This window comes from Homarus americanus, unplaced genomic scaffold (assembly GCF_018991925.1).
Source record: "Homarus americanus isolate GMGI-L3 unplaced genomic scaffold, GMGI_Hamer_2.0 scaffold16894, whole genome shotgun sequence".
Taxonomy (NCBI): Eukaryota; Metazoa; Arthropoda; class Malacostraca; order Decapoda; family Nephropidae; genus Homarus; species Homarus americanus.
This window is the reverse complement of record NW_024746541.1, coordinates 1,217,375-1,243,485: the sequence shown is the minus strand read 5'-3', so window position 1 is coordinate 1,243,485 and position 26,111 is coordinate 1,217,375. Positions and strand designations below refer to the sequence as shown.

Sequence of the window (26,111 nt, the reverse complement as noted above, 5' to 3'; positions counted from 1 at the left end):
ATGTAATCACTGGACACATTAATGAAACACCCTTGCACAGTATAAGCATTGTACTGATGAATGGTATCTTGCCATCATGCTTGTACAGTATTTGGTGAGGTATTTTGTTCACATTATATTTTGAAAGGAGATGAGTGTTGTGATTTCAGCTTTGCTGCTTATGTAATGAGCTTCCTTCATCTTGAAAATGTTTCATTCATTAAGAGAGGCAATGGTGAAATGTCATCCAAATTATGATCCATGCTGATAAATTATGATCCATGCTGATAAATTACTATCACATTTCATATTTCTGAGAGGAGATAGACGTCTCGGTTGCCAGTATTGACAGAAATGTGTTTTTTCGGTGTTTCAGAAGAAGATTTTTATGGATCAGACTTGGACAAACCAACAAAGAGTGCAAGCAGCAGCAAAGGTTAGCAAACACTACTAATGAGGCTTTGTACAGTACATACTGGCTATGTCCCCCACATGGGCTGTGTCCCACAGTTCCCATGTAGGGGAGGTATTTCCCACTTGTAGGTAGGCTAGGGACTGTACCAGGTAGTGGGGTATTTCCCACTTGTTAGTAGGCTAGGGACTGTACCAGGTAGTGGGGTATTTCCCACATGTAGGCTACACTGGTGCCATGTAAAACATTGCCTTAGAATTTAGTGTTCATGTATTTGTTAGACAATGTTACTTCATATATTATACAGCATTGATAAACCAGGTTGTGGAAACACCCACTCGCCAGTATCCTGGGCTAGTCTTCTCTTTGCAGGTGTACAAGTGTGGTTACTGTGTAAAACTACTTGTGTGTGGTGGTTGTGCTCACCCAGGGAGGGATAACCTTGCTTGAAGTTTAGGGATGACCTATCTCACGCAAATGGTTCTCCCTCGGGGCCATATTCAGGACTGCTTGGACACCTTCTCTTCCTCAGATGCCACAGTGTCTTCCTAGTGAATGCTACTTACCTATTCTCTCTCACTTATTTTTCAACTTTTATCATTTTACCTTTATTTTTATTTATTTTTTAATTTACTGTATCTGTGTGTGTGGTGATGTGAGACAACCAACCCTCAGTCTCCCCCTCTTGTTGACTGTCAGTGTAAATCGTGTCATAGCCACATCAGCTCATAGAAATTGTTATATTTTACTACAGAGTCTTCAGTAAATTCAACATGATAAGTGTGTCACAAAGAGGAAGATAGGCGATTGTGAGATAAGTCACCCCCAAAATATAATGTGTACGTTGTATTATAACAGTCATGAGGCTCCTGTGTCTGTATCTCATTCTTATACATAGAATAGAGGTTATGTGTGGTTGCTCCTAAAGTCTTGCTGGGAAGGGGGAAGGAGGGGAAGGAGGGAGGGAGGGGAAGGAGGGAGGGAGAAGGAAGAGGGAGGGAGGGAGGGAGGGAGGGACAGAGACAGGTTTTTACATATAGTATTAAGAAGTGTTGTTCATTATTTGTGTTATTAGTAAGGGTCTTAATATTTTGGAATAAGTAAGTGTCTTGGGGTTTTAGTTTGTACACTTGTCTGTTTGTAGCTTAGTTTAACTTATGTCAAGGAAGTCAAGCTTTATGAGAGGATGATTAATAAGAAGTGAAAACCTATGAAGAGGTTGATGGTACAGGAGTATAGCTTTGGTCAGGTTCTAGACATAAAAACCCTGAAATGTTTACATAGACTCAGAATATTGTGATCATTGATAGTTTGTGTGTGTGGGGGAGGGATGATGAAAAACCTCATGATTTAACAAATGTTTATTGCTTATATTTTTGAGTGTGTGTGAGTGTGTGTGTCTGTGCGTGTGTGTGAGTGTGCGTGTGTGTGTGTGTGTGTGTGTGTATAAGGCTACGGGAGTACCCCAACGAAAACCTGCGGTGGAGCTCCACATCAGGCAGACATGCTTACAGAGCTCCAACAAGACCCCAACGGTATAGGCGGAAGGGGTGACCATCATGGAAACCCAACGACTACACCGGTGGAGGAAGGCAATGCCTGATGAACAGGCTACTAAGGCGAAACCCAACAAACTGGGCTATTGGCAGTCCATTTCAACTCTCCCTCTCCCCAGTCACTGCAACACTTGCATCACTTAATCAGGAAAAGGAAGAGCCAAGATGTGTGGTTGCAGCCTGCGCTCCTGCATCACATAAATCACCTCACGCGCAGCCATCATCCAGCTCATCATACTCATCATCATCAAAACCCCTATACCCCCCAAAAGTCCTATGGCGACGGACAAGTGGCGACGGGGACTGGCGGAGATGACTGCCGGGAGTCTCTAGTCACAACTCTGCACATGGGTGGCACAGATAAGATGGTCGTTTATGCACTGGGATCTAGGTAGCAGTGCAATCCGGTCCTGTCTGTGTGACTGAGCAGCCCTTATGAGGAGCCACTCTGCTCACCCCACACGAGGAGGGGGCTAGAAAAGGTGACCTAAACATAGCCTGCCTAAAACCCAACCTGACTGGGCAACCGTACCCAGTAAGGTCATCCTTATGCGGTCGCTGCATGGAATGTCTGAACCCTTCTGAATACTGGCACAAATGCACATCCCGAAAGAAGAACTGCTCTTGTGGCAAAAGAGCTGGCTAGGTCTAACATCGACATAGCAGCCATCAGTGAGTCCCGGCTCCCAGATGAGGGCCAAATCAAAGAAAGGGGGTCTGGCTACACCTTAGCTGCCTACTACCTACTGATGTAATGATATAACTAACAGTTATAGTGGCAGGTGATGTATCAAGGGAGGAAGGAAGGAAGTGTCTAGGGAGGAAGGAAGTGTCTAGGTAGGAGGGAAGGAAGTGTCTAGGGAGGAAGGAAGTGTATAGGGAGGAGGGAAGGAAGTGTCTAGGGTGGAAGGAAGGAAGTGTCTAGGTAGGAGGGAAGGAAGGAAGTGTCTAGGGGTGGAAGGAAGAAGTGTCTAGTAGGAGGAAGGAAGGGAAGTGTCTAGGGTAGGAGGGAAGGAAGGAAGTGTCTAGGAGGAAGTGTCTAGTAGTAGTAATGAAGTGTCTAGTGAGGAAGGAAGTGTCTAGGAGGAAGGAAGGAAGTGTCTAGGAGGAAGGAAGAAGGTCTAGAATGAAGGAAGGAAGTGTCCTGGTAGGAGGGAAGGAAGGAAGCTTTAGGGAGGAAGGAAGGAAGTGTCTAGGGAGGAAGGGAAGTGTCTAGGATGGAAGGAAGGACGTGTATAGAGGAAGGAAGAAGTTTCTAGGGAGGAAGGAAGGGAGTGTCTAGGAAGGAAGGAAGGAAGTGTCTAGATGGAATAGAAGGACGTGGGGAGGAAGGAAGGACGTGTATAGGGAGGAAGGAAGGAAGTGTCTAGAAGGAAGGAAGGAAGTGTCTAGATCGAAGGAAGGACGTGTATAGGAGGAAGGAAGGAAGTGTATAAGGAGGAAGGAAGTGTCTAGGAAGGAAGGAAGTGTCTAGGGAGGAAGGAAGGAAGTGTCTAGGGATGGAAGGAAGGAAGTGTCTAGGAGTGAAGGAAGAAGTGTCTAGATCGAAGGAAGGAATAGGAGGAAATAAATAGTGTAAGGAGGAAGGAAGTACTAGAAGGAAGGAAGTGTCTAGGGAGGAATGAAGAAGTGTCTAGATGGAAGGAAGGAAGTGTCTTAGGTAGGAAGGTGAAGGAAGTGTTCAGGAGGAAGGAAGGAAGAAGTCTCGGGAAGAAGGAAGGAAGTGTCTAGGAGAAGGAAGAAGCATGAAGTGTCTAGGATGGAAGGAAGGAAGTGTCTAGGATGGAAGTGAAGGAAGGAAGTAAGTCTAGAGGAAGGAAGGAAGGAAGTGTCTAGGATGGAAGGAAGGATGTGTATAGGAGGAAGAAGAAGAAGTTCTAGGGATGGAAGGAAGGAAGTGTCTAGGAAATAGTGTCTAGGGAGTGAAGGAAGGAAGTGTCTAGGAGAAGGAAGGAAGGAAGTGTCTAGGGAAGAAGGAAGGAAGTACTAGGAGGAAGGAAGGAAGTGTCTAGGGAGAAAGGAAGGAAAAGTTTAGGAGGAAGGAAGAAGCGTCTAGGGAGGAAGGAAGGAAGTCTAGGAGGAAGGCAGAAGTAAGCTCAGAGGAAGGAAGAAGTGTCTAGGGAGGAAGGAAGGAAGTGTCTAGGAGAAAGGAAGGAAGCGCCCAGGGAGGAAGGTTCAGGAGGAAGGAAGTGTCTAGGGAAGCGGTTGAAGTGTCTAGGAGTAAAGGAAGTGTTTAGAGGAAGGAAGAAGTGTCTAGGGAGGAAGGAAGGAAGTGTCTAGTAGTGCCCAGGAGGAAGAAGAAGCTCTAGGGAGTGAAGGCTGACGTTTCTAGGGAGAAGGAAGGACGTTTCTAGGAGGAAGGAAGAAGTTTCTGGTGGAGGAAGCGAAGAAGTGTCTATTAGCCATGAAGGCCTTAGAGGAAGAAGACGTTTTAGGGGTGAAGCGAAGGACGTTTTAGGAGTGAAGGAAGGAATCTAGGAGGAAGGAAGGAAGGACGTTTCTAGGAGAAGGAAGAAGTGTCTATGAAGGAAGGAAGTGTCTAGGAGTGAAGGAAGTTTCTAGAGGAAGGAAGGACGTTTCTAGGGAGGAAGGGAAGGAAGTGTCTAGGAGGAAGAATGAAGTGTCTAGGTAGGAAGGAAGTTTCTAGGAGGAAGGAAGGAAGTTTCTAGGGAGGAAGGAAGAAGAAGGTCTAGGAGAAAGGAAGGAAGGCCCAGAGGGGAAGTGAAGGAAGGAAGTGTTCAGGAAGGAAGGAAGTACCTGTGAATGAAGGAATTTTTTAGGGAGGAAGGAAGGAAGTACCCAGGCTGAAGAAGCGTCTAGGAGGAAGGAAGAAGGCCTAGGAGGAAGGAAGTGTCTAGGAAGGAAGGAAGGAAGGAAGTGTCTAGGAGGAAGGAAGGAAGTGTCTAGAAGGAAGGAAGTTTCTAGAGGAAGGAAGGAAGGAAGTGTCTAGGAGGAAGGAAGGAAGGAAGGTCAGAAGGAAGGAAGTTTCTAGGAGGAAGAAGAAGAAGTGTCTAGGCTGAAGGAAGGAAGTGTCTAGGGAGGAAGGAAGGAAGTGTCTAGAAGGAAGGAAGTGTCTAGGAGAAGGAAGGAAGGTTTAGGAGGAAGCTGATGAAGGAAGGAAGCTTTAGGAGGAAGGCGAAGTGTCTAGAGTAAGAAGGAAGTGTCTAGGGAGGAAGGAAGGAAGTGTCTAGGTAGGAAGGAAGAAGTGTCTAGGAAATGAAAAAGAAAATGTCTAGGAGGAAAGAAGGAAGTCTAGAAGGAAGGAAGGAAGAAAATCTAGAGGAAGGAAGGAAGTGTTCTAGAAGGAAGGAAGAAATGTCTAGAGGAAGGAAGGAAGGCCTAGGAAGGAAGAAGAAGGAAGTGTCAGGGAGGAAAGAAGGAAGTGTCTAGAAGGAAGTGTCTAGGAGGAAGGAAGGAAGTAATTAGAGAGGAAGGAAGGAAGTGTCTAGGAATGAAAAAGAAGTGTCTAGGGAGGAAAGAAGAAGAAGGAAGGAAGTGTCTAGGAGGAAGGAAGGACGTTTAGGGAGGAAAGAAGGAAGTGTCTAGAGGAAAGAAGGAAGTGTCTAGGAAGGAAGGAGTTCAGGAGGAAGAAGTGTCTGGTGAAGGAAGCGAAGTGTCTAGGGAGTGAAGGCATGAAGTGGAAGGAAGGAAGTGTTCAGAGGAAGGAAGTGTCTAGGAAGAAGGAAGGAATTGTATAGGGAGGAGAAGGAAGTATTAGGAAATGAAAAGTAAGTGTCTAGGGAGGAAGGAAGTGTCTAGGAGGAAGGAAGGAAGTGTCTAGGGAATGAAGGGAAGGAAGTGTTAGGGAGGAAGGAAGAAGTGTCTAGGAATGAAGGAAGAAAGTGTCTAGGAAGGAAGGCGATAGGAGGAAGGAAGGAAGTGTCTAGGAATGAAAAGTAAGTGTCTAGGAGGAAGGAAGTGTATCAGAGTGAAGGAAGGAAGGTCTAGGGAGGAAGAAGGAAGTGTCTAGAATGAAGGAAGGAAGTGTCTAGGGAGGAAGGAAGGAAGTGTCTAGGAATGAAGGAAGGAAGTGTCTAGGAGGAAGGAAGAAGTCTAGGGAATGAAGGAAGAAAAGAAGGAAGAAAGGCCTAGGAAGGAAGGAAGTGTCTAGGAGGAAGGAAGGAAGGTCCAGGAATAGAAGGAAGTGTCTAGGATGGAAGGAAGGGAAGTGTCTAGGAAGGAAGGAAGAAGCCTAGGGAGGAAGGAAGTGTCTAGGATGGAAGGAAGTGTCTAGAAGGAAGGAAGAAGAAGGAAGTTTCCCAGGGAGGAAGGAAGTGTCTAGATGGAAGGAAGTGTTTAGAAGGAAGAAGGAAGGAAGTTTCTAGGAAGGAAAGAAGTGTCAGGAGAAGGAAGGAAGTGTCTAGGAAGGAAGGAAGGAAGTGTAGGAAGGAAGGAAGGAAGTTTCTAGGAAGGAAAGAAGTGTCTAGGGAGGCTGAAGGAAGTGTCTAGGAAGAAGGAAGTGTCTAGGGAGGAAGGGAAGGAAGGAAGTGTCTAGGGAGGAAGGAAGGAAGGAAGTGTCTAGGGAGGAAGGAAGGAAGTGTCTAGGGAGGAAGGAAGGCCCTGGTATTGGAGGTGATCATAGAATACAATACCTGTACAGTAAGGTCAGATGTTTTATTAAGTGTGTGTGTTGGAAGACCAAATGAATGTTAAAGACAATAGTGATATTCTTGTATTAGGGAAGGTAGTGCAGTGGATACGTCACTCCTCTTCTGTCCGAGGGATCGCAGGTTCAATGCCAGTGTGAACAGGAAGAGTGAAGGCTGTGCCGGCCTCGCTGCATCCTAGTTTACTACGGCTTCTTGTACTGCGTGTCGTATGTGTGGGCAGTCATGGGACCCACCTTCTTTGGGGGAGAGACAGCAAGGAAGAGGTTTATATGGGCAAGAATATGATGTGGTTGATAAAGTGAGAGCCTTGTGGTACCAGAAGGAGTGAAGCTGGGAAGTATATGATGATCTCCACGATGGTTCAACAATGGATGACATGGTGAGGGAAATGAAGACAAGGGTGACTGTGGTAAGGAGATGGTGTGTGGCCTTTTGTAACATGCCTGTAACAGTACAGGTACAGTATATGCACGATGGTGTGTGGTGAGTGAACAGGAATAGCAAAAAAGAGGTGAGATAAAAGGAAATTGAAAGTAAGTTTTGAGAGGAGGGAGTTTGTTGTAGTGAGTGAATGGTCAATTGTAGAATTATGAAGATGAACATACTGGAGTAGGTAAAGAGATTTCAGATATTTGGGAGTATGTTTTAGTAAAGATGGGATGATGAAAAAAAAAACCAGTAGACAGGATAATGTGTGGAGAGCTGCAAGTACTATAAAAGTGAGATTAATTTACATGTGAACATAAAGTAGAGATAGAGTAGTGTGATTTGGTGCTTGTGTTAGGGATGGCAGACAGAGGACGTAAACTGTGGATTTGTGGTGCAGATAAAGAGAGGTTCTCTGAGATGGTGAGAAGAGGATAGTAAAATGGGTAGATGGGTGTTTTAAAGTGTAGAGGGAGACATCCATCACTGGGGGAGCGAAATATGGAACAGAAGCGAAATATGGAACAGTACATAAGAACATGGAAGGGGGTAAGGTGAATATAGAGGGCAAATAAGATAAATAGTGATAGATCAGCTTGGAAGAGTCAGCTATTATAGATGAGACCAGGGAGAATTATTTCATGAAGGCTATCCGTCTTTTTGAGATTTTAAGTCCTGATATCTTATGGAATGTTATTTATCTTCTATTACTGAGTGATTAAGCTTCAGGGAAAGATGTTGAATCCTGAGAGTTTTCCCATTAATTTTATGTAGGATATCTCACCCTGCTGAGTTTGATCCATAGGCTGTAAATGTTTCAATACTCCATTATTAATATAATTTGGATTATTGTTCTTGATGGGGGGGGGGGGAGTTCTGATTGCCTTGTTGGTAAAGTCTTGGTGTGGCCTGCATGGTACATTCGTGGTGTGGCCTGCACGCTACATAATTATTTCAGGCACAAGAGAAATTTTCACCAGAATTGTCAGTTGAAGGGCCTCTGTGGTCAGCTAATATGTGACTGGAGGCTCACAGATAACACCAGGACTGCACCACAAAGGAGAGTGGTTCACCTTATAAGTTTCCTCAGGTCCTGTAAATGGCAAAAATCAAAGAGTCATTGCTCTCAGTGGGGTTTGTCTGACTGGTCCTGAAACTTGGTGTAGCACTTCTTCCTCTATCTTTGTGTTGCTGACTTTTGTTTTTGAGTGCTGCATGGTCTGGGCATAAGCCACAAATTAGGAATTGTTCTTGAAGTTGTTTTTTATGGCAGAATCTTTAGTCAGGTGGCTTGGCTTGGAACTGAATTCAAGCTTGCTGATTAATCCTGGGCAAGATTACAAAGCTATTGGTCAGGCAGAAGTAAGAGGGTTTCTGTCTCACATTGACAATATTTACACCCTGGTCTCCCTATTTTAGGCCAGTGGAGAGGTTAATAAACTATCCTGGCTAGTGACTGGGGGTACAAGATGTGAACTCACTGATGGTACTGTAAGCCTGTGTATCGTGAGGGCTGCCTGGTGAGTTGTGAGCCATGAGAATGAATTTCAGGATGAATTCCGCATTTTTGTCTTCTGTTTTACTTGTTGTTTGTGGTCTCTTAACAGTTGACCAACATATATATAAGGAATGTATTGACTGTTTTCTTTGTCACCTTTATTTTCTTTTAGATTTTAACCAGACTTCTCTACTTTTGTCTCCCCCTTTGACTCTTGCCTGATATGATTATTATTATTAAAATGTATTATTCTTATTAGCTGTGCTTGTGCTGCCACTACTACTGTGTCTTAAGGATTCATTGGAAAATATTGTTTTGTGCATTATATGCTGGATAATAGATCTCTTTAGTGCCATGAAATTGTTTGTGTTTTAGAAGATTAAGCCTCAGTGGGAGGCTTCATGTGTAGTGCATTTAATTGTTTATACAAGTCTAGTCATTACTTCAATCCTTTTTTGATATACCTGTATTGTGTAAGTCACAGACTCTTACCTCGTAGAATTACTTCTGTTAGCCATCCTTGGTAAGCTGTTTGTGTCTACAATGTAAGCTTTATAATTTTTTCTGATTATTTGATTATTTCATAGCAGTAGTACCTGTAGTAGTTTGGATTTTTATAGTATTATAGCACATATAATTATTAATAAGAGGTTGAATACTGAGGTTGTGTTTTGGTATGCACAAAACATGTGCAGTATTTGTCACTTTCTACTTTGCTGCTTTTCAGTTTATACAATAACAAAATTGTCCCAGTTTTGATAAACCCTTTGTCTCATAGTCTTTATTTTATTTATGTGAAGAAGAGTTCTTTAGATACTAACTCTCAAATATTGTTGTTAACTCTCAAATGTGTTGAAGAGAACAAGATGGTTGATCCAGAAAGTTTTATGTGAATGTGAAATAATAAGGAAGGAGTATTTAGGGGTGTTCGATGTGCTCCGAAAATATATGACCATAAACAGTAGAACCTCTTGTGAACAGACTCTCCATTTAGTACATCAATCCCACTAATGGACCCACTGTTGTTGTCTGCTAATGGGAGCAGTCAAGGGTATAATCTGCCAAGTGAGCTGTCTTTTCCAACATCAAATGTATCCTGTGGTCCAACATGTGTCGAATGTTTTAGTCTGTTCTTGTTGTCTGCTAGTTGGAACCATCAGGGGAAACACAATCCCCAGTTTAATATCTTTTCTCTTATCAGAAGATCTTCATTTTCCTCTTAACAATACCTCTGTGGTTGTGGACGACTGACCTCTCCTAACCATGCGGCAGGTATGAGAAGGCGCCCTCACATGATTTTCGGTTGAGCAGGGAAGCCCCAGGCACAGGTGTCAGGACAGTAGAGCTCCTTCCATAAATTTTGAGCATTGGTTTGCTGTAATGAGTGTATCTGTGAGCAGGAGACTTAACACAATTAGAGTATTTTCATTTGTTAATATTTTACTGACCTCTTATGGGAAATTTTATGCCTTCTACTGTATTTGTTCATTTTGGTAATGATGCAAAGTTCAGTGATAGAGATTATAGTTATGTGAAGGTTGATTGTTTCTTCTTAGAATATACAAGTTGGTCTCACAAGAACCTGGGTTATGTGGTCATGGTGTTTATACCAGGCTGAGGTTGGCAAGTATGTGGTTGGGGATGACATTTTTTATCTTCCTTGTGCATTAAACATCCTGGGAAAACATCTCATCTTCAAGAATGCAAGTCATTATTCAAGTGTGATTCCCAGAAACCCAGGATCTTAGCCACTGTACCTGACCTGTTTACTGGTTAGCCAATAAGAGTGTTGGATAATAGCACAACTTTTTGATGGTCTGTGAACTGCTTGACTGTGGAGGTGGAACACTATAGCTGTCACTCTTAACCTCAGTGTCAAGGCCCCACTTACCAATAATGTTCTGGGTCACAGCACTGCTAAATGACCTACAATCTAGTTCAGTACTGTACAGGTTTAGAGTTGTGTTTCTGCCACTAATTAACACTGTGACAACAGTTCAAGTGTATCATTTAAGGCAAGCAGTAGCTAACTTGTTACTTGAAGCTGGTGACTGGCCTGACAAGCCATCTATCTGGGAGTGTGTTAGTGAGGACAGTACTGTACACACATTTATACCATAATGTTCATTCAATAAAATTTACTACACTTTATTAAATTACTATTAGTGTGTGCATAAAAACTTATACAGTGCAAAATCATTGTCATAAGGGAGACTTTGGAAGTCTGTTTTTGTTTATAATGTTTTTGTTCATAGTGCACAGCCCTTGTTCATAGTGCACAGCCCTTGTTCATAGTGCACAGCCCTTGTTCATAGTGCACAGCCCTTGTTCATAGTGCACAGCCCTTGTTCATAGTGCACAGCCCTTGTTCATAGTGCACAGCCCTTGTTCATACTGCACAGCCCTTGTTCATACTGCACAGCCCTTGTTCATAGTGCTTGGCCTTGTTCATATTGCAGCCCTTTTAAGTGCTGACAGCCATTTCATAGTTAACAGTACTTGTTCATAGTGCACATCACTTTTCATAGTGCACAATTCATACTGGTGCACATTACTGTTATAGTGCACATTGTTTCATAGTGCAGCCCTTCATAGTTAACATTGTTCATAGTGCACAGCCCTTCATACTGCACAGCCCTTGCTCATAGTGCAACCATTCATAGTGCACAGCCCTTGTTCATACTACTGTGCTCATACTACTGTTGTTCATAGTGCACATGTGTTCATAGTGCAGCCCTTGTTCATATACTGTGTTCATAGTGCACAGCCCTTGTTCATAGTGCACATCTGTTCATAGTGCACAGCCTTGTTCATATACATTGTGTTTCATAGTGCACAGCCCTTGTTCATAGTGCACAGCCCTTCATAGTATTGATCATCATAACATTCATAGTGCAGTTTGTTCATAGTTCACATTGCATGTTCAATAACAACATTACTTGTTTCATAGGTCAACAGTCGTTCATATTAACGATTCATATTTTACATCATAACAGCCTTGTGTTTCATATAGCACAGTCCATTCTTCAGTTAACATTGCATTCATGCACAGTACATTCATCTAGTGCACAGCCCCTTGTTCATACAGCCATTCATATATTGTTCATAGTTACGCCCTTCATACTGCTGGCCCTTGTTCATAGTGCACAGCCCTTGTTCATACTGTATGTGCAGCCCATACTGCACAGCCTCTTTCATAGTACAGCCCTTGTTCATACTGCACAGCCCATAGTGCACAGCCCATAGTGCACAGCCCTTCATACTGCACAGCCCTTGTTCATAGTACAGCCCTTGTTCATAGTGCAGCCTTGTTCATAGTGCACAGCCTTGTTCATAGTGCACAGCCCTTGTTCATACTAGCCCTTATTCATACTGCACAGCCCTTGTTCATACTGCAACCTTGTTCATACTACTGTTGTTCATAGTGCAACCTTGTTCATACTGCACAGCCCTTGTTCATACTGCACAGCCCTTGTTCATAGTGCACAGCCCTTGTTCATAGTGCACAGCCCTTGTTCATACTACACAGCCCTTGTTCATACTGCAGCCCTTGTTCATAGTGCACAGCCCTTGTTCATAGTGCACAGCCCTTGTTCATACTGCACAGTCCTGTTCATAGTGCACAGCCCTTGTTCATAGTGCACACCTTTCATACTACACAGCCCTTGTTCATACTACTGGCCCTTGTTCATAGTGCACAGCCCTTGTTCATACTACTGGCCCTTTCATACTACAGCCCCTTGTTCATAGTGCACAGCCCTTGTTCATACTGCACAGCCCTTGTTCATACTGCACAGCCCTTGTTCATAGTGCACAGCCCTTGTTCATACTGCAACCCCTTGTTCATACTGCACAGCCCTTGTTAGTGCACAGCCCTTGTTCATAGTGCACAACCCTTGTTCATACTACACAGCCCTTGTTCATACTGCACTGACCTTATTCATACTGCACAGCCCTTCATCTCAGAGCACAACACCCAGCTTGAATGAGGACAGCCTGTATGTTATCTTATTTTTGTCGTGACAAGACCCACAACAAATTGGGCCAATCAAGAATGTAATCCTCCCATTAGCAACAACGGGACTGCTACCATTTGTCCATTATCAAGGGCGTCAACTCTGTTTACTGTTACATGTGCTTATCTACTAATTTAGTTGAGTAGGATGGCACATGGAACGTGTTGATAATACCTTAGTTGTTGATCGCACATTCTCACACATTAATGCTTATGCCATCTGTTGTGTTCCTTCTTGCCCAGGTCACGTGTTCCTTCTTGCCCGGTCACGTGTTCCTTCTTGCCGGGTCATGTGTTCCTTCTTGCCAGGGTCATGTGTTCCTTCTTGCCAGTCACGTGTTCCTTCTTGCCTGATCACGCGTTCCTTCTTGTCCGGTCACGTGTTCCTTCTTGCCGGTCACGTGTTCCTTCTTGCCCGAGTCGTGTTCCTTCTTGCCTGGGTCACGTGTTCCTTCCTGCCTGGGTTCCTTCTTGCCAGGTCACGTGTTCCTCCTTGCGAGTCATGTGTTCCTTCTTGCCTGGGTCACGTGTTACTTCTTGCCTGAGTCACGTGTTCCTTCTTGCCCGGTCACCTGTTCCTTCTTGCCGGGTCGTGTTCCTTCTTGCCGGGTCACGTGTTCCTTCTTGCCCGGTCACGTGTTCCTTCTTGCCGGGTCGTGTTCCTGCCTGGGTTCCTTCTTGCCAGGGTCCGCGTGTTCCTCCTTGCCGGGTCAGTGTTCCTTCTGCCCGGTCACGTGTTCTCTTGCCTGAGTCCGTGTTCCTTCTTGCCGGTCCGCGCGTTCCTTCTTCCTGGTCACCTGTTCCTTCTTGCGGGTCACCTGTTCTTCTTGCCAGGGTCACGTGTTCCTCTGCCCGGTCACGTGTTCCTTCTTGCCCGGTCACGTGTTCCTTCTTGCTTGGATCGTGTTCCTTCTTGCCCAGTCACGTGTTCCTTCTTGCCGCGTGTTCCTTCCTGCTAGGTTTCCTTCTTGCCTGGAGTCACGTGTTCCTCCTTTCCTTGAAGTCACGTGTTCCTTCTTGCCTGAGTCACCTGTTCCTTCTTGCCTGGGTCACGTGTTCCTTCTTGCCCGGGTCACGTGTTCCTTCTTGCCTGGGTCACGTGTTCCTTCTTGCCTGGGTCACATCAATACTGTAACAGATTGTTCTTACTCTAGGCTTATTTATTTTTAACTCTTGACTGACAATTATTTTTTTTATCTAGGCTTCTTAATTGTTTAAGTTACTGTAAGAATGTTGTAATGTGTCTATATGGTTCATGTACTGTACTGCCTTCATTGTTGCATACCTATCATCGGATTTAACAATTTCACTCACTCACTCACTCACTCACTCACTCACTCACTCACTCACTCACTCACTTACTTATAAAATCTCTAAGAATTTGACCTGTGAAGTATTTTATCCGTTTTACTTGTGTTCTGTCTCTTGAGAAATTTAAGATTGCTCAGCATAACTTTCACCACCCCAGTCTTCAGCATGTTTTCTATGTACTTTTACATTATGTAGTACTGTACTGTGTTTGTAATTCATCCTTCACACAGTACTATGGACGCATATTTGTGTAAGGGAGTATGTGGATGTTTGTGTGAGGGAGTATGTGGATGTTTGTGTGAGGGAGTATGTGGATGTTTGTGTAAGGGAGTATGTGGATGTTTGTGGGAGAGAGTATGTGGATGTTTGTGTAAGGGAGTATGTGGATGTTTGTATGAGGGAGTATGTGGATGTTTGTGTGAGGGAGTATGTGGATGTTTGTGTGAGGGAGTATGTGGGTGTTTGTGTAAGGGAGTATGTGGATGTTTGTGTGAGGGAGTATGTGGATGTTTGTGTGAGGGAGTATGTGGATGTTTGTGTGAGGGAGTATGTGGATGTTTGTGTGAGGGAGTATGTGGATGTTTGTGTGAGGGAGTATGTGGATGTGTGTAAGGGAGTATATGGATGTTTATGTAAGGGAGTATGTGGATGTTTGTGTAAGGGAGTATGTAGATACAGTATTTAGCTTCAATATCGTAAGATGTTTGTGTGGATATTGAGTCAACTTTGAAAATTTCCCATCCCGAAATAATATGTTACTGGTGTGTGTGTGTGTGTGCGTGTGCATGTGCATGTGCATGTGCGTGTGTGTGTGTGGGTGTGGGTGTGGGTGGGTGGGTGGGTGAACACTCACACATTAGGTGTACTTTGTTATATTATTAGGTTGAAGAACAAACTAAAATATGGTATAATGTGTGGTCATCACCTTAGCCTGCTGGACCTTATGATAGAAACTCTGAAGATATACAGGGTCTGTACCTTATTATACTTACAATAATTAACCTTATTAGAAAATTAATGAAAATATCTATTAAGGATATCTATGGATAAAATTTAGTAAATTTTGCTGTCTCTTCTTTTTTACTTATCACTGTAGTTACACATGTTGGAAGGATGGCCTTTTGTCAGAGTTACCAGCAATGTACCTCAACAATCAGTTCTTCATGTCAGACTGTGACCTTCCCAATATATTTAAATATACTGACATAGATTAAACAAAAAAATTTTTTTTACTTAATTACAGTTAAAATTATGTGGTATGGATATTTTTATTTACTTTTTAATTAAATTGAAAATGATCAGTTGCACACAAAATTTGTGATTCACCCGAGGTGTAGGTATGAAGCCCGTGCCACTCTTACTGGACTGTGAGTCACTGTATAGGTGCCCCCAACACACAAACCAGGAAAATCACTGTTCATACTACAAACCTTTAAGCACTATGACTACCAGTTATACATTCTGGTTAATCACTAGTGCACAGTTTGATGTATTTTCAGTTTGTGAAGGAAAATAAAAATAAAATGTTCTTATGTGATTTATTTGAGTAAAACACTTCTCAGTATGAAACTTGTAAACTGGCCTTTGATGCAGGTCCAAGAATGCAGTACAGTGTCACCTTTCATGAGAAAATGCTGCACATCCCTGAAAAATATGGGGGCGGTTGAGTGTTGAGCTATATGGACACAATCAGCTGTATGATTACATTTATTGTTATTATTATTAGTAGTATCTCATGATCAGACTCATTCACCAACAGGTAAACTGCTATAAACCAATTATTAAACTACACAGGTGCTAGTTTGTGTGTGGGGGCACCTATATAGTGACTCACAGTCCAGTAAGGGTGGGACAGGCTCCATACCCTCCGCTTTGGGAGGACCATGAAATTCTGTGTGCAACTGATCATTGTGAGAAGGCTTCATATCCTGTACAGGATACATCTACATGTTCATGTGTGACTGCAATGGTCTGCCTCTATAGATGCTAAGAACAGATAATACTCTATTATAGATTATGCTCCAACCTTTTAATATATACCATGAAGCTTTATGGGGCCCTTACTTCACTGGTTCCTTGTTTGTTTCATCAAGTGTTTAATGTACTAAATCATTTGAGGTCATGGCCTTTGGGTCTTTACATAAGTGTTTTACTGTATGATGTTTATAGGTGATGGTGCCAAGGTCTACTATACCCTTGGATTTAGTCACTCATTAGCCCACAAAACTAAGTTTAAGACACTGTTGAGTTCAAGGGTAGGTGTACAGGGTATCCCAATAGTCACTTCTCAATTCACCACTACCCTTCCTCTCACCAAGAATGAGAAGTATGTGTGAATGAGTGGACAGAATGACATGATTGTCTTGATGGGAAGAATGTACAACTGATGAGTGAACTTAATAGTGTTTAGTGTGAAGCTGTGGGTCGACAAGATTTAGGGCTCAAGTATGTTAAGGGGCAGATTAATTAGCAGAGCGCATCTTTTAGAAGTACAAATGAAGTACAGTAGTAACAACCAATTATGGGAAATATATATATGTGCATTTAGCTTTTTTGGCCAACCTGATTTAAAAAATATATAAATTACTGAGAAGGTAAAGTTGTGTTGTGTTTGGTACATAATGAACCATACTCTTTAGTTTTTATTGTTGGGATGAACTAGTGGAAAATTTTCCCCCTTTTCTCATCTTCTATCCACAACCTGACTCCTGCCCTTGAGTCTTTCTTGCCTCTACAGTATGTGAGACAGTAGTGAGGCAGTGTAGCGGTAACACCACCACCAAAGTTTGAACACCTGTGTTTGATCCACCTTATTAACTTGGCACAACATAATGTTATACTACTTCACCAAATTCCTGAGACTGAGACTTGTTATAACATCAGGGTAACTGAACTTAAGTCTATAGCATGTATATGATGTAGGTATGTTAGCTCATGAATTCTGTGGTTTACTTCTGGTGATAGATTGAGGTATCTTGATAATAACCTTCATGTGCCACCTTGTTTTAATTGTGGGAAATACCTTATTAGCTGTAAATGAGTAGAGAAGTCAGTGCCTCATAGAACATATTTGAAAACACTCATTCATGATGTGATTATTGTACTCTTGTGTGACTAGTGGAGTGGGTAGAATTTCTCACAGTTGGTTTCATGGACCATAAGGAGAGCATGACCAATGCCAAGGTGTACACAATTAAGGAGTTTTGCAGTAAAGTGCCTGGGTTACTTAGACAACACAGTGATAGATTTGTACTGAAATAATATAATTATGAGGAGTTGCATGAAAAACACGAACATTAAGAATAAATCAGGTTAATGGAAGTAGTGTATGTTTTAACATTGGAACATTTGGTATAGAGATCTATTAACTCTTTGTGAAAACAATTTATGAGGAGTAGTTTGTAAACTGAACAGAAACATTATGTGAGCTTAATAATATACTTCAGGTAGCGTGCTTGGTGCAGTTTTCTGTCCTTTCCTGATAATTTTTGTGCTCATGAGTACTTTGTGTTTCTGCATATTAAATAAATGTTTTGCTGTTACAGGGAGGGGGAGAACCTGCCTCCAAGAGGGTCCGACTTGGTCACCACCAGACTAGCATGGCAGGCCAGCAGAATTTCTCTCATATGACACAGCGTAATCATCCCAACCAAGTGAGTTGTGGAGTTTTCTCCTTATTCAACCAGAGGAATATCTTGGTGCCTTGTTATGGAAGGGAACATCTAAACAGCACAGAGATTCTAAGGTACTGTATAGAGTGAGAAGGGGTTAGTCAGAGCTTGTGTTGCTCCTGACTTTGACAACCTTGTGCCATAGCTGGAAATGGCTTGAGGGAATGAAAAGATAAAAATAAATGCTCTGGAGCCTAACCTTAACCCTTTCAAGATAGAATATTTACTGCCATTTTTGTTTTTATCTTTTAGAAGAGGAATTAATATATTGTATGGCAGTGAAACATGAGCAGTTGAGAGGATGACACATGCAAGCTTCAACAAGCTGAAATAAGATTGTGAGGTAAATGTGCATTGTGATAGTGAAGGATAGGAAATCCTGTTCTAGAGCTACAAGGGTTGTTGGGTATTGAGAGTGTTCGTAAGGTTTTGTGTAGAGGTAGACTGAGATGGTTCAGGCATGTGGAGAGAATGGAGTCAACCATCTGGGTCTGGAATAGTCAAAATTGTATTATTGTATTATGGAGTACAGTATTTGTTAATGAAAAACAGCATGTAGGGAGAAATTGTGTACAGAAATACTAAAGGCCCATGGGAAGTAGGGGGTCAAGTTTGTGGTCACAATACAACCGCCCTCGTTCATCCACCGAACAAAACATTACACTCAACAGTTTCAAGGATGTTTAGATTTGCTACTAAACTCTAATGATGACCAACTTTTTGTGATGATAATGTTGATGACGTAGAAGTCAGACAGTTCAGGAGTCAACGAAAAGACTGGTGGATGTGGAGGCTGGAGTGGAGGCTGCTGGAGGTGGAGTGGAGGCTGCTGGACGTGGAGTGGAGCTGCTGCAGGTGGAGTGGAGCTGCTGGAGGTGGAGTGGAGGCTGCTGAAGGTGGAGTGGAGCTTCTGGAGGTGGAGTGGAGCTGATGGAAGCTGGGGAGTGTGGAATGAAGCTGATGGTGATTACATCGGAAATGTAATCAATTATGATTACAATTACATGGTAATTTTATGATTACGATTACAGTAAAAATGTATGTAATCAATTACGATTACATGATGCATAATCATCATTACTTCAAAAGGAATGTTCATAAATAACAAATGTATCACAAAAACTGACTTACTGTACTGTTTGTCAACCTGGTACAATTAAATCATATCTTCTGAGAGATGAAAAAGGTAGACATAATGTATTATACATAATGGTGCGGTCATTTAATAGACAAGAAAAGAAAAGACAAATATTTGATAGATGGATCAAATTTTCATAAGATTAATATGGAAATTATAAATACAGAAATGTATCTGACCTAAATAACTCTGAAGTGTTGTGAAGTTTTGGAGTGTTAATAACACACATGCTTATAAGATGATAGTAAGTTAGTGCTCTGGTAAAATTAAATGTATGGTACAGTATGTCCTTCAAATTCGCGGAGGAAAGGTTCTCAAAATGACCGCTAATCTCCAAATCTGCAAATAACAGTTTCTGACTGGGGGGCGGGGGGGGTTTACATTTTTACTTGTGTACAAAGAAATATATACAGTGGTCCCTCCATTAATGAGCACAATTGATTCCACAGTCACTTGTTAACTGAATCTATTATATCAATGAGTTATTGGGTAATTGGTTCCAATTCACAGAATTCCCTAAAAATTAATTACAAAGTACTGTACAGTGGTCCCTCAGTTAATGAACACAATTCATTTCAGAAGGTCGTTCGTTAACCGAAAATTTCATTAACCGAAACCATTGTTTCAATGGGATTTTGGGTAATTGGTTCCAGCTCACTGAAAATTTCATACCGTACACACTAAAAATAAATGCAGTAAAGTACACTTACTTTGAGGTGTGCATGTAGAAGGCTCCTGGTTGATGATGATGGGAATTAGAAGTGGGGGTGGAGGAGAAGGGAGAAGAGAAGGCAGTGGGGTGGAAGAGAAGTCACCCCATGCTTCATGCCGTCATTTCACCCATAAAATTTTAAGTTCACTTGGTGTAATTCAAGATTATTTTCTTTAAATAAACACTGCACTGCATTATATATTGTCAATATGTAAAATAAATTTCAGAATGACCAATAATTGTTCTGTAAAAATGTAAAAATAGTTTATGTTCAAGAGAGTCTCAAGCAAGATGCTTCCTCCACTGAGCAGAGACACAAACTGACGCCATTCTGGGTGAGTCAAGTGGCTGTTTGGCGCGCTAAAAACTAGTTCCCTGTACCTCAGTTATGTTAAATAATTGTTAAAATGACTAAAAATTTTAATATAAGACTTGAAAAATCATTGAATAGTACAGCCTTCTTGATATTTACTCAAATGGTAACGAATTTAAGCCCTAAAACCGATTACTGTATTGGCGGATTAATACTACAGCTGGTGAGCAGGAGAAAACATGTTGGGAAAAATTCATAAGGAATTCGTTAACGTAATTTTTTTCGTTAACCGAATTGAATATTCTTACGGAAGGTAATTCGTTAACCGAGGCGTTCGTTAACCGAGGGATCACTGTACATACAAAGGACTGTATACCTGTAATATAATTAACAAAACATTAAATATAAACGAAATACAGTCCAGTATTGTACAGTATACTGTACAATAATAACTAAAAAACAATAAAATATTTTAACACTTAATTTGAGGTGTGTACGTAGAAATCCCTGCGGCTTTGTTTACATAGCGGCAGCGCAAACAGCCGATTGTGGACACAGTCGATGACGACATGCCATTCTTTACAGAGTGCATTGGTTCTAATGCCTTCTTCGTATTTCTTAATAATTTCTTGTTTCACTTGAATTGAAATCGCCTTCCGAGACCCATGCTTGACAATTTTACCAATAAAATTTTAAGTTCACAACAATTTATTTTACTAATTCCAGATTTTTTTGTTTAAACCAACACTGCTCTGTAAGACGGAATTTGAACTTTAAAAAAATCGGCCCAAAAATAGGGGACGTCTTAAATACCAGGTATAAAATTCTTACCTCTTGCATTTTGTGGTTTAGCGTGTCAAGAGTGGTGATGGAGAACATCGTAAAACACTCACACGGTCCTACCACTAATTATTTTATACTGAAACTTACATTTGGGAAGCTGGATTAAAAATAAGATTACCGGTGTATTAAAATAATAAAAATGTATTATAAACCTGTCTAACATAACGTAAAATAACAACATACCCCGGTAATAAACACAGCTATCATCACGCACCGCCCGCCATTTGCCATTGACGAGACAAAAAAGGGAAAGTGTTTTTATTTTACATCCAGCGCTCGCTGTCACGACGTACTTTTAGGGGTCATTTTCCCGTTTGCCTTTGTGTCCGAGTTGGCCAATAATGCATTTCTTTACTGATCATAATACGTATTTCCCATTAATATTTAATTTAGACTTTATTTTATTTGCATTACTCTTCATAAGAAGTTCTCAGCAACACACCCACGCAGACTGTCGTCAGGCTTTACCTTGGAAGACCACGTAGGTTTTACAAATAATTATTGGAATAATAATTATCTTTTTTTTAACGGGGATTAGCCCACCCGGGCACAAGTCACTGACCCACATCGGGGTCTGGGGGACGAAAATGTAATAATAATAATCATAATAATAATCATAATAATAATAATAATAATAATAATAATAATAATAATTCACTGTAAATGAAATTTATTATAAAAAATTCAAAATTTAAAATAAAATAGTAATAATAAAGAACCATAAATAAATACAAAAATGAAAAAAGATCATAAGTGAGAAACAATATACTGTATGTATGTTGTGTTGTCAAAGTAAAAGAAACAATTGAAACTCTGCAATTGTGTGTAAATGAGGCAGAAAGTCAGATGAGCAACCTGGGACTTGGTCACATTTTTTGTGATGCCATATGGCAGCAGGGTCTACCATTAGACAATACATTATGCTTTCAATATCTTCCCAGGCGGTAGTATCTCCCTGTTTGGTAGCTACCTACACAACTTTTAGTACAGTAATATTACTTTGATACAATATGATAAATTAGACAAAAAATTAAAATAAAAAAAAAAATTTAATTACCAAGACCCTTCCCATTGGCCGCTGTAAGAGGGGGAGATAGGGCTATTTTAGCCCGTCTTTGTGTCCCAAGTGGCCAGTAATGCATACCAGTATATTTACTGATCATAATCCTTATCTCCTATAAATAATTCATTTAAAATTTATTTTTTTACAAAGAATATTCAGTAGATGACTGCGATAATTCTTGAAACTACCGACAGTGGTAGTTTTCTTCATGCTAAATTTAGGATGAGAATGAAGAAGCCGAAGTCACGTCATCTGATTTGGAGTTTGATCCTTAATGATGATGCAACCATAAATGTATCGGGTAAACTTCACCTACCGGGTATAGCCTTCCTTTGTCCAATAATATTCTTTAAATAATTATTTATCCATTTAGGGTCATTGTTGTCTACTCTGAGTTTTCTGTATGGTATGTTCTGCCTTTGTGCATTAAGTAACTAATTATTTAAATTGTTGTGAAAGTGACGTCGCCCTATGTGCGTACATTGTGTAAGCTGACCTCACGCCAGGTCATGTAATCCATCCCCAAACGTGATACCCCTTCTCTCAGCGGCCTTTTCAACCTATCGAGTTCCCACTCCATAAGCAATAGCACTCTCTCCAGGTGAACACTATATTAATATCCAGCTACCATAAAACCCCATCAGTAAGCTCCCAATGGTAAGTGTCACATTTGGGGTAGTCTTGTACAGCGAATAGAGCTCAAAACCTACTTTTTAAATGGAAATTTTGGAGGTCGTCATATACACCCTGTAGCCTTGTAGGCCGAGATATACGGTAAGCTCTGTGGGTTGGATGTGAGAAAGGTGTTATCCAATGGAATTCTACCAAATATCACAGTTGCTGAACACACACACTACTCCAACACACACACACAGTACTCCAACACACACACACAGTACTCCAACACACACACACTACTCCAACACACACACACTACTCCAACACACACACACTACTCCAACACACACACACTGCTCCAACACACAGACACACACTCCACACACACACACTGCTCCAACACACACACACACTACTCCACCACACACACACACCACTTCAACACACACACACCACTCCAACACAACACACTACTCCAACACACACACACTACACACACACACTACTCCAACACACACACGTCACCCACACACACACACACTACTCCACTCCAACACACAGACACACTACTCCAACACACACAGACACACTACTACTACACACACACACACACACACACACACACACACACACAACACACACACACACACACACACACTCCACACACACACACACACACACACACACACACTACACACACACACTCCAACACACACACACACACACACACACATCAACACACACACACACACACTCCAACACACACACACACACACACACCACTCCACACACACACACACACACACACACCCAACACACACACACACACACACACACACACACACACACACACACTCCAACACACACACACACAGTACCCAACACACACACACACACACACACACACACACACACTACTCACAACTCCACACACACACACACTGCATCACACACACACACACACACTCAACACACACACACCTCTCCAACACACACACACACACACACACACCCCACACACACACACACACACACACTACTCCACACACACACACACACTCTCCACACACACACACACACACTCCAACACACGCACACACTACTCCAACACACGCACACAAACACACTCCACTCCATGCACACACACTACACACACTACTCCGCACACACACACACACACTACCCAATACTGCGCACACACACTACTCAACACACGACACACACACACACACTCCAACACACACACTTCTCCAACACACACACACTACTCCAACACACACACTACTCCAACACACACACAGCACTCCAACACACACACAGTACCACACACACACACACACTCCAACACACACACACTCCAACACACGTTCATCTCCAAACACACACACTACTCCAACACACACACCAACACACGCACACTACCCAACACACACACACTACCACACACACACTACTACCCAACACACACACACACTACTCCAACACACACACACTACTCCAACACACACACACTACTCCAACACACACTACTCCAACACATATGGTACTCCAATTATAACTGAGAGAGATGATGGCCTGTATATGGTAGATTTTGGTGTGTGCTGCTATAGTGAAGTTGAAAGTACTGTACCTGTACTGTATTATATATGGTGGGCTGATGGAGAGAGTATGGTCAATATATGTTATGATAAAGCTGTTGTGAGAAGCAACAGGTAAGATATAGATTAACTCTGTCTTTTATTCTGATAAGAAACTGATGTTAATGCTTGGTTGAGAAAAATTGGTGTCATCCACAGAACCATTTTCATGGACTCTAAAGCTGGTTTCACACTGAGCTGTTACGACATGATATGACACGACTGTCCGGCTATGAAACTACAAAACAGTGTGTATGGTGATTGAATTCACACTGCTGCAACATGAGAACCACAGTTCATGGCCAGACAGTAGTTGTTGAGATGTCTAGCTACGAAGAAGGGTTTATCATCATATATTTATTTCAGAATAGCAGTACAGGAAGATATTTATTCTACTGTATCTCAGCTAGTCACACGGCAAATGTACAAACAGTACAGTAGTTATACATCCCACCTTGTTACTGTATACAGTTATTAAAACATATATTACTTATCACTGATATTCAGATCATGTGAAATTTCCTCCCAAAGCTTATCCACAACTCCTTTATTGCTGTAATCCTTCTTAGTGAAGTCATAAATTACCTTCCTCTCTTGCACGTGAGAGATCGCACTCAGCCAGCTTCACTCTTTGGAGTATGGAATTTGATTGGTCCAGATAAAGTGCAACCAGACAGCACCAGACATGACACTTGATGTTTTCGTCGTGTTGTATCGTATCTTGTCCGGTCAGTGTGAGACGGCTTCATCTAAATCCTTTTGTGTTTGTTTGCACCAGACATTACTGGTGGTGTCGTATCATGTGGCAGCTCAGTAAGAAACCAGCCTATATGACAGTGTATAGAGAGGTGATAGCAGTTGATTGGAATGGCTGGAATATTATTTTTACATGTATACTAATAATTTTTAATGTGTTCTTGTCCAGCAACAACATCCAGGCCATGTCCAGCAGGGAGGCATGATGAACTACACCAACACCCAGCAGAATGGTAACTTTAACCAGCGATATTGATGCACCAGAAATGTCCCACAAGGAAACAATATGAACCACACCGACACCCAGCGAGTGGCAACGTTAACCAGCGACATTCATGCAACAGGGGTGCAGTACAGGGGGTCCTCGTTATCCACGGTTAATTGGGACCGGAAAAACGCCTCTGATAACGAATCCACTTAAAGCGGGGAATTAATCCCTTAAGAAATAATGGAAATAGGTCAAACTGGGACCATGACATTGTACACGACACAAAATTTGTTTGTACAGGTTGACAATCCTTTATCCGAAATCCTTGGGGCCAGAGGCATTTCGGTTTTCGGAATTTTTCGGTTTTCAGAATGGTTAGTTTTTTTTTTTTTTTTTTTTTTTTTTTTTTTTTTTTTTTTTTTTTAATGTGTATTAGCCCACCCGGGCATAGATCACTGACCCACATTGGGGCCTGGGGGTCTAAAATATAATAAAAATTATAATAATAATAATAATTCATAGGTCTAGGTCGTGTTTCTCACTTTTGATCTTTTTTTCATTCTTGTATTTCTTTACTGTATTATTATTTTATTATTACAGTATTATTGTTATTATTATTATTATTATTATTAATTTTATTATTATATTTTATTATTATTATTATTATTATTATAATAATTATTATTTTATTTTGGTGTATTTTTATTAAAATTTTTATTTACTATGAATAATTATTATTATTACAGGTTGTACCTCTCTAGTCCGGCATTCTGTGGTCCGGAAACTCCCGTGGTCCGGAACGATTTTAGTTTGTCCAATAGGTAGATAGGCAGCTTTTTTTCTTTTCTTTTTTTTTACTTATCTGAATTATTATTATTATTACAGGATCATTAAATTTTTGCCCCTCAGGCCCTAATGTGGGTCAGTGACCTATTCCCGGGTGGGCTAATCCCCTTAATAAAAATAAAAAGTCGCAGGAAATTAAGGTTTGTTTACATCCGGCAGTTCGGCTGCTCTCTCTCTCTCTCTCTCTCTGCTAGTCTATACAGAGTACAACATTTAACCCTTCAATATATATGAGCAGTAAATAAGTATTGCTTTCATATTCTTATGTAGAGTAATGACGATATATTTTCACATGTGCGCACTTACATACGAGCAGTCTCACTTTTTTTTTTACCATTAATGGTTAGCTACTTATATTGTTCCATTTATTAACATTAAATAACATTACAGGTACTTCAAGCAACCATATTCATTTTTTACATTAATTTTACTACAGCTAAACTCAGGGTCTTATTTTCTTCAGTTTTATATGTAGAACCAATCAGTCACTGGTTTCGTA

General features: G+C 41.4%; 1 protein-coding gene across 1 annotated transcript in view; it reads left to right on the top strand.

Moving 5' to 3' along the window:
- Positions 1-25,182, top strand: part of LOC121879282 (cyclin-dependent kinase 8-like) — a gene marked incomplete at its 5' end in the record, with an annotated part of 32,235 nt that extends 7,053 nt beyond the window's left edge. The window contains 3 exon segments of the mRNA XM_042385877.1: positions 356-415; positions 17,353-17,460; positions 24,728-25,182. Coding sequence (XP_042241811.1) covers positions 356-415; positions 17,353-17,460; positions 24,728-24,814 — 255 coding nt within the window.
- Positions 25,183-26,111: the final 929 nt, after the last annotated feature.